Consider the following 9,566-nt stretch of genomic DNA (forward strand, 5'->3'; position numbering starts at 1 on the left):
ATCAGGTGAGTCAGGGGCCTGGCGGTGCCGCCTCCCGGCTAAAGCACACAGCCAATGAGCTGCCAAAATTCACCGTGAGCGACAGCACACGCCCAGCAACTGCCCAATCCCAGATGCCTACCGCTGGCATCTCTACCAATCAGAGTGAGCATGGGGGTAAAGGCGGGGTCAACGCTGAGGAACGCAGATGGCACAGACTCCACTCACAAGGCACTGACAGTCCGCCTCCAACACTGGCTCACATCAGCCTACAGCCTGAACGTTCAGACCCCTCAACCGAGACCAACACTGGCTCATATCAGCCTACAGCCTGAACGTTCAGACCCCTTAACCGAGACCAACGCTGGCCAACATTAGCCAACATTCACAAACATTTTCAAACTTTTTTTCCCTCCTCACCTTCATCGTTTTGCTCACTCATTTTTAGCGAACAGCCTGACGATTTACTGAGCTGTAAACACAACAGGCAGCCAAAGGGCGCGACGCAGAAGAAAGCAAGTCTGTCCTCAGTCATTCGGCAGTTAAAATCCGTTTAAATAAATGCAGTATTTGCTCTGGGGGGGGGGAGGAACAATCACACATTTAGCTCTGGGGAGCATATATGAACAAACGCAAAATCACACTGGAGGAGGGGGGGGTACCTTGGGTGAAGCGGTACTCAGAGAGGGAAGGTGCCTAGCTAAACAACTCTCAGACAAAAATATAAAAAGCAGTGACCCCCCCCCCCCCGACAGGCCCCGCCCATCACAGAAACACAGGAGTAAAAGAACACCTGTAAGTCACACCTGAGCCCCTCCCCTCTAAAAAAAAAACACCAACTTCTCCAGAGAGATCAGCCATCACCTTCTGAGCATGTGCAGGAACACTCGTCATGGAAACCAGGGGAAGCGGCAATGGGGGCTTCTCCTCTGACCATAAAGCAGAAACATCTTCAGCAGAAGAAGGAAACTGCCAGGTGCATGAGAGCGTGAAGGGGAGGCATTCATCTTCTGCGAGGGGAGACAGGGGGAAGCGTTCTGGGGGCTCCTGCTGGGTGTTATTACCTTTCTATATCATACGGACAGGTCGCCGTCCGGATGCTCCCCGGAGGTGATCTATCTGTGGGGCACAAGATGGGCCCCCAAGGATCAATATGCCATTAATAAGTGCTGCCAGCGGTCACCATGCCGACGCCCCCCACCCCCTCCCCAGCGGTCTCCATGCTGACAGCCCCCGCCCCCCCCCCCAGCGCCCATGCTGACATCCCCCGGCCGCCCGCCGGCCCGCGCCCTAGCGGTGACCATGCCGACACACACGCGCACACACAGATATACACACGCACGCACACACATGGGGGGGGGGGGGGTTAGGTTAGGGTCAGCTGGCTGGCAGGAGACAGAGCTGTTCCAAAGGGCCCCTCCACTGTCCCAACATTGATTTTCCTTCTTTCTATTTTTTTTTTTTTTTTTTGAACAAACCCTCTTCTTGTTCCTCTTTCTCTTCTTCTGCCGCCCGCAGTCAGTCAGCGGGGGGGGGGGGAGGGGGGGAGGACTCTCCCCGTCGGCTTCAGGCTGATAAAAGTTTGTTTTTGTTCCCTCCAGCCTCACAAGGCCAGAAGCCCCCGGGCCTGGTGGACAGGAAGTCTTCAAACAGAAGAAAGCATCTCTGACAGTTAGGCGGCTGTGCAGAGCACCTGCACTCCCCGCACCTGCCACCTGAGAGGCCTGCGCGCCTTCTGCCTCAACACAACTCAACACAGGCAGCGCCTTCTGCCTCAACACAGCTCAACACAGGCAGCTCATTCTGCCTCAACACACTCAAACAGCAACTCATTCTGACTCAACAGACTCAACCAACACAGCCAGCATTCATACTGCTCAGAAAACACAAATCAACACAATATGCACATCCATACAGCCAGCCCATGCAAACACAACACAACCAACACACACCCAACACACTCACACAGGCAGTCTTTCTGCGCTCAGATGACTTCAGCCTCATAAAACAGAGCAGCTCATTCTGCGATACTGACCTGGTCACCTCACACCGCTCAGCACACGGCATGCTGCCTGGGGCTCCTGCCTCAACATAGGCACACCTCTCCTGGACTAATGCCTAACCACCCACTAACCACATGACTCAACATGACTCAACACAGGCAACAGCTACAGCATTATACCAAGGCTATCCCACATGCACTACACAAATACACCACACATCTGTCCTGCATCCACATCACACACCATCAGACCAAATGTCCGCACCCACCACCACACCACACATTCAGGCACGATCTGTTTCTGTGGCGCTATCCATGACACACACAGCCCAGCTCTTTTCATCAGAGAAATTCCGCATTCAGCCACACCTCTGTCTGTGCTATCCAGCTGCTACACCACCGCATTCAGCCACACGCATCTTCCTGGGCTATCCAGCATGCCTACACCACCGCATTCAGGCCACACGCATCTGTCCTGTGGGCTATCCCAGCATGCCTACACCACCGCATTCAGGCCACACGCATCTGTCCTGTGGGCTATCCCAGCATGCCTACACCACCGCATTCAGGCCACACCATCTGTCCTGTGGGCTATCCCAGCATGCCTACACCACCGCATTCAGGCCACACGCATCTGTCCTGTGGGCTATCCCAGCATGCCTACACCACCGCATTCAGGCCACACGCATCTGTCCTGTGGGCTATCCCAGCATGCCTACACCACCGCATTCAGGCCACACGCATCTGTCCTGTGGGCTATCCCAGCATGCCTACACCACCGCATTCAGACCACACCCATCTGTCCTGTGGGCTATCCCAGCATGCCTACACCACCGCATTCAGGCCACACGCATCTGTCCTGTGGGCTATCCCAGCATGCCTACACCACCGCATTCAGGCCACACGCATCTTCCTGTGGGCTATCCCAGCATGCCTACAACCGCATTCGGCCACACGCATGTCTCCGCTCTCACGCATGGCCATGCCCTGGGCTCCACTGCCACGCATGTCTGCTCCCCAGCGCATGTCTGCTCTCCAGCGCATGTCTGCTCTCCAGCGCATGTCTGCTCTCCAGCGCAGATATGCTGCCCGGTGTGAAAGCAGGGTGAGAGCGTTTTAGGGGACATAAACGCGCCAGGTTGGAGAGTCGTCTGATTGTGCGTGTGGATATAAATATGCAGAGAGGACAGAGATTCCACATCATACCCCAACATCACAGAGCCCTGCTCAGACACGACAGTCACCAGCAGCGTCTAAATCCTCACCTCATGTACAGCAGATACCACTTCCCTTTGCACCTTTTCCCCAAATAAACGCAAAAGGAATAGTCTCTTATGACCTGGCAAGACGCTCCAGTCCATTCCACAGTTTGCGCAGCGAGCGAACTCCAGCCAGGCTGGTGAATGGGCAAGCTGATAGATTCATGCAGCTGTCCTTTAAAGAGAACGAAGGGGTGGACTGAGGGAGGACTGGGGGGAGGAGGGGGGGGTGGTTGTATCACCCCAATTAGACAGACTTTAACAGCAGTCCTGGATTTTTCACTCAGCATAATCATACAACATCACGCAGCAGCGATGTTCCATTTGAGTTCTTTTAATTATCTCTGTGCAGTTTAATTATTTCTAAATTCATACAATTCGTCTTCATTCCTTCAACAAATCTACGGCATGATCTGCCTCGTTCGCTTCATTACGGAAGACGCGCGCCAAGATGATTTCCACATCAATGCCCGTTCGCTGGGGGAAATGCGCGCGTGTTTGCAATCCACACGAATTGCGTTTTAAACAGGATGACCATGAATATCAAGTATTTCTCTCTAACAATGTACAGGCCAACCAGCCTCGTTCGTAAGCGGCCAACATGCTATATGGTTAAAAATAACAAGTTAAAATCAGCCTATCCTCACGTCCAATCAAAATCTGCATCATTTCACAGAGTTCTGAAGACTAAGCCAGTCATAGTTTAAACACGTTACATTTATGCGGCTCGGTAAATATCACAGCCCGCTTCGTGCCACGTGCGTCTGCACTGTTGTTAACGGCATTAAGGGTGTTAAGGGCGTTAAAAACGGTGGAATCAACCAGGAAAAGGCGCGAAACCGAGGTCAAGTGCAATACACTGAAAGAAATTTAAGTATCCAAGTATCACGGGAATAAAAATGCATCGCACCCTTTCTCGAAGTACACAGATATGTTTTGCAGTTGTTTTTCTCTCTCTCTCAATTCTTTCACCTCTACCTTGCAGCAGACGGAAACTTGGAAGCAGTTAAACAGAGGAAGTATCTTATTCGAAGTCTGTGAAACATTAATCAAAGTTTATCGCGCAAGCCTGTATTTTTCCATTTAATTATGCATCTTACTGGCGCAGGCTCCTGTATTTTGTGTCGCTTGTCAAATTATGATCTTTGCTTTATATTATGTAATTTCAGAAGATAATTGTGGAGATACAGGAAATGGTTGCCAAGGAAATATGGAAATTTCAGGTGCGAGCCAAACGCGATAGAGGACCGAAAATAGCGAAGAACGGGCTCCAGCGGAGCGCCGCAGTCTCGTGCTTTCGTCCCGTAACAGACGGCTGTGTTTTTCATCCCCCCGCGAGGCCGCGCTAGTGTTTCATCTGTCTATTTCTGCCTCGGTTTACGAGGTTGCATACCAGTGACTGCGCAGCCGTTTCACAACAGAAGTCCAGTGCACCAAAATTTACAACAGGCTATTCCAAGTGATTGAAATCCCCACCCGTGTATTTTACATGGAAAGACACTGGGGCGGGGCGGGGCGGGCCGGGCGGGGGGGGGGGGACGGAAGCGTATATCCCCGGAAGCAAGTCAGGCAAGAATTGCAGGTAGCTACACTGGGATTTCTCAAACAAGCCACACGACACCGTTTTTAGGCTCAGGACAAGTATATGCTATTAAGTTCTGTAATACTTTAATAAAATGCACGCGCGTCTTTCATGGCTATAAAGTAGGCCAAGCCATGGCCTTTTCGAAGCCCCTTTTGTTTTCTAACAATGTTAAGCGAAATAAAAATCCGCTGTGTGTAGAAGGAAACATTTAATATGCTTGTTTTATGGGACGGGCTGCCAACCTGAGCCAGAAAAGGCTGCCCGTATTTCACTCGCTCTGAAGGCTGAGCGGTCGCAGGAACACCGGAGATATAAATCACTTCAGACTTCCACGCTATTGAATACAATATTTCCCGCCGTCGCCTTTTCACTCGCAACACACACGCGCGCGCGCAAACACGCACACACACACACACCCAATAATTTAGCATATTAAATAATGGTAGACAAATGAACAGATATCAGCGGACGTTTACAATACATATTAAAGCAAAGCATCCTTGCAGTAAACTCGGACCTTTCATTTGAATGCACCGCAGGAATCACAGCTGGCAGCCAGAAGTACCCGTTTAAAAGGGGGGAAAACACAAGACTAAGAGCACATACAACGTGGTTAAGCGAAACTGATGTTTGATAATTTACAATTTAGTATGCAGCCAAAGCGACTAAAAAAAGAGAAACATGTAGAAGCTAGATATGTTATAATCATGTAAGTGTCACTGTCAGGTGCTCCCTCAAAACCTATGAGAAGGGGGGAGTTTTTGTTTTATTTTATGTTTACTAAACATTGAGGTCTAATTTGGAAAAAGTGGGTTTTTGTTTGTAGATGTTAGCTTGTTAATTTGTCTGGGGAAGGTCGTTTCACTCTCCGGGGATGATGGTAGAGAAGAAACGAGGCTGTGAGGACTGGCTTTTCAAAAAGGTAACAGGTAAAGTGTGTGTGTGTGTGTGGGGGGGGGGGGGTAGTCATCTTTGGCCAAAGCGCGGGGCGAAGGACTGCACACTGAAATCCATTTAGACCACAGAGACGCAGACGCGTCTGGTAATAAAGTCATAACTCAAAAAAGCAGCCCTGCGCGTGGCTTGGACAAATGATTTGACCAACCAATATACAAGGGGGGGGGGGGGGGGTGAGCAACGGAAATGACAACTGGCCAAAAAACTAACAAACTAACACAGGGTTCAGCAGAGAAAGGACGAGAAATACTGATGGAAGTGGAGAGGTATGGTCGGGCACACCCTGCTACCAGACTCGTATAACCCTTCCGCTGCCAGGCACGTATAATGCAATAAATAATGTTTTGATGTCTGTGGACAGTACATAGTCCAACAGGTATTATCCCCAACGGGCCGCTAAATATCACAGTAAGATAACATTACTAAATATAAGATAACATTATTAAATATTCTCCAGTGCAGACTAATGTTACACCGGCCCCTGATTACAAACGTTAAATATCAGTCCACTGTTTCATAAATTCACTTCGATATACAACAAGGTGTTGAAGGTGTTTTTTTATTACTTTTTATTATTATTATTTTATGATAGGCATCTATCTACGAATTACTCAATAAAATATTATTTCTGCAACGTTTTAAAACGTGTTTTCATGCACTCCCCAAACGAATCCTTATCTCCCCTCATTATTAGTAAAAGAAGGCCGGTGAGTTATGAAGCAGCCATAACCTTATTACCGTCTGTGTCCTGTCAGTAATGACAAGAATCAACACAAATTAGGCTACATTACACAGCGCTCCCTAAAACTATTAACGCAGATGAAGGACGCCTTCAAACACTCAAAGACTGCGACAAGTATAATCTTCAAAAAACAAAATGATGTTCCAAATGAATATCCACACATTTTTAACTTAGGCCTAACTATATCAAATGTATACAAAATATTGGCTATACAGTGTTTTAAATGACCCTTATAAAAATAATTTTGCAAACGGCTCCATAATTATTGTAAACATATTGGCGCCAAACTTGTGCATATGTGTTCAAAGAAGTCCTTAAGCAGTAAAATTCTAAATCAAATTCAATTCACAATCACAACACCACTGAAGCCTGACTCAAGTACATATCGCTTTAAAAATATAAAATAAAAACGCAAGCAGCACTCCCGTGAGCTGAATTTCAGTGATTTCAAAACGTAATGTCCGCATCCACCATTTCTCTGGCAACACCTCAGGCCACAGAGGAATTCTATCAGAAGCCCGGCTCAACTCTCAGCCGTTTCAAATCTCAGCAGCATTTCTTCCTCAATGCACTGTGTAGAAATTCTTTCAGCCGAATGTGGCCAGGCTCCGAAAGCCGTCTGCCTCCGACGGTCTGCGTATGCGTATGTGTGTGTGTGTGTGTGTGTGTGTGTGTGTGTGTGTGTGTGTGTGTGTGTGTGTGTCCGTGTATGTGTGTGCGCGCGGTGTCCGTGCGTGTGTGTGTGTGTACGTGCACTTGAAGTTAATCTGTGCCAGCAGGGGTGAAAGCTCACATCCCGCCAGTCGAAACTTGATACATTCCATGGTACAGTTAGCCGCGCTGAATGTATTCTCTTTAATGTGAAACATAAAATATTCTGGATGAGTGTGACACACAGGGTATTCATCAAATGAGTGTGAAACACAGAATATTCGGGATGAGTGGGATTTCCTAAACGAGTGCAGGTTTGGTGAGAGGAGGGAGGCGAAAGTGAGGTACTTTTTCTTCCCGGGTGGGGTGTATGAATGCTTTCAAAAATGTTTCACTGTTCAGCTTTGAAACTGTTGTTTTAAAGACCGAACTTCGAACAGCTACGTTCTGTAGCCCTCTACCACTTACTAAATCAATACATTTCTCAGAACGTATTTTGAAGAGTCTCGATTTGGCCAAATGACACGCGTTTCGCCAAAATATAACTCTTTCAGTAACCTAATATATGCTGTATACCAGACATATTCACTTTGTGATCTCGCAAAGTAACTAAGAAACCTAGGATAGCCTGCTCAATTTCTTCAAAGTAGCCTACTGTAATATTTTCTGCATACACCATTCGCAACAAAAGGTATGTTTCACAACACTGCGCTTGTACCACTGTCTCTTTAAATGTTAAAGCCAGGGTATTGGGTAATAATAAAAAAAACGGGGAATGTGGGCTTTGTTCCGATGCCCAGAACCAGCGGAGCAGAACCTAGCAGCAACTCCCCGTCGGCTTCTTCCCCAAACAAACCACTGTCCGTTCTTATTCAAACGAAAGCTGCCAGAAACGTGGTCCAGTTCTCCAAAGCAAGTTCCACACCACCTGAAAACTCAACACACATACATCCTCGCCCAATACAAAAGCGCGCTACGCTGAACCGAAAGGGAAAGATTGAATTCCCCACTCGAAAAAACATGTTTTTCGCGTCTCCAGATCAAGGGACGCAAAAGTTGCCGGGGGTTGTGAAAGCAGAGCGTTCCCCGAGGACACGTCTTCGGTCACAGGTTTTTTAAATAATCCCACATGTGTCCAAACTGGGTGATTAAATGCAAGCACGCATCGTTTTAACTTCAGCACAGGAAAACAAACCCAGTGGCTTTACCTGTTGGCCCTTCGATGCCATCGGCGTAGATTTTAACAGCCAGGATCAGCAGAAACGCGCAGGTGTTCATAGTAACGTTTTAGTCCTGTTTGGTTTATCAGAAATCATAACAGTGTCTCCGGTTGCACTGGCGCGCGAGTTGTGGACTGCAGCCCATCCCGAATTCCTGCTGAAACGCTATTGAGAGACTTCCCGAGCGAGACGGGAACGGAGTGAGCCGTGCACACTGACGTCAGGGTAAACAGTTCAAAAAGGGGATTTTTTCCACCCTTACTCTTTTTCTCTCCTCCCGACAGTGTTGGGGAACGTTTAACAGCGGGCACATAGCGCCCCCATGTGCCAATTTTGAGCAACGACGCAAACCGCAACCAATTTTCTGTAAACTCAAAATTCATCTCGCCGCCCGGACCGACTGAAATCATCTCAGATCGTCTGAGAGGCTGTGTGTTTAAATACGTATACTATTATTGACAACCCCAAATGCACAGAAGCAAATATAAGTTTATCCCTACCGAAACAATAGGTCTGGAATGTTAGAAGAATATACTGTTTTTGCAAATTTGTGTGGTTCTGGTGATAAACAGAAAATACAATTCGCCACCGAGGTGTAGAGAGCTTAGCACAGATAGTGGAAATCAAAAAGAGGAAGGGAATCCACTAGGGCAGGGCTGGGGGTGACATCGGGTACCCTGACACATACACCCCCCTCCTCCCAAGAGACCAACCCTGATAAATAAATCTCCACTGTATGACCAGAGATATGTGTGTGTGTGTGTGCATGTGAGTGTGTGTGTGTGTGTGCGCGCTTGTTCATGGGCATGTGTGTATAGGGGTTTGAATGGGGGTGGAGATGTGTGTGGGTGTGCGTGTGTGTGCATGTATGTGTGTGTGAGGGTGGAGACGTGTGTGTGTGCGTGTATGAGGGTGGAGGTGTGTGTGTGTGTGTATGAGGGTGGAGATGAGGGTGCGTGTGTGTGTATGAGGGTGGAGATGTGTGGGTGTGTGTGTGATGGGTGGGATGTGGTGTGTGTGTGTGTGTGTATGAGGGTGGAGATGAGGGTGCGTGTGTGTGTATGAGGGTGGAGATGTGGGTGTGTGTGTGTGTATGAGGGTGGAGATGAGGGTGTGTGTGTGCGTGTGTGTGTATGAGGGTGGAGATGTGGGTGTGTGTGTGCGTGTGTGT

General features: G+C 48.4%; 1 protein-coding gene across 2 annotated transcripts in view; it reads right to left on the bottom strand.

The window, feature by feature from the left end:
• Positions 1–8,664, bottom strand: part of LOC135257268 (receptor-type tyrosine-protein phosphatase U) — a 159,080-nt gene extending 150,416 nt beyond the window's left edge. The window contains exon 1 of one of the 2 annotated variants that reach the window (XM_064339870.1): positions 8,384–8,664. In XM_064339870.1, the coding sequence (XP_064195940.1) occupies positions 8,384–8,453 (70 nt within the window). In that variant the 5' untranslated portion in view covers positions 8,454–8,664. The remainder of the gene's footprint in view (positions 1–8,383) is intronic. The other variant, XM_064339959.1, reaches the window with a different exon arrangement.
• Positions 8,665–9,566: the final 902 nt, after the last annotated feature.

This window comes from Anguilla rostrata, chromosome 1 (assembly GCF_018555375.3).
Source record: "Anguilla rostrata isolate EN2019 chromosome 1, ASM1855537v3, whole genome shotgun sequence".
Lineage (NCBI taxonomy): Eukaryota > Metazoa > Chordata > Actinopteri > Anguilliformes > Anguillidae > Anguilla > Anguilla rostrata.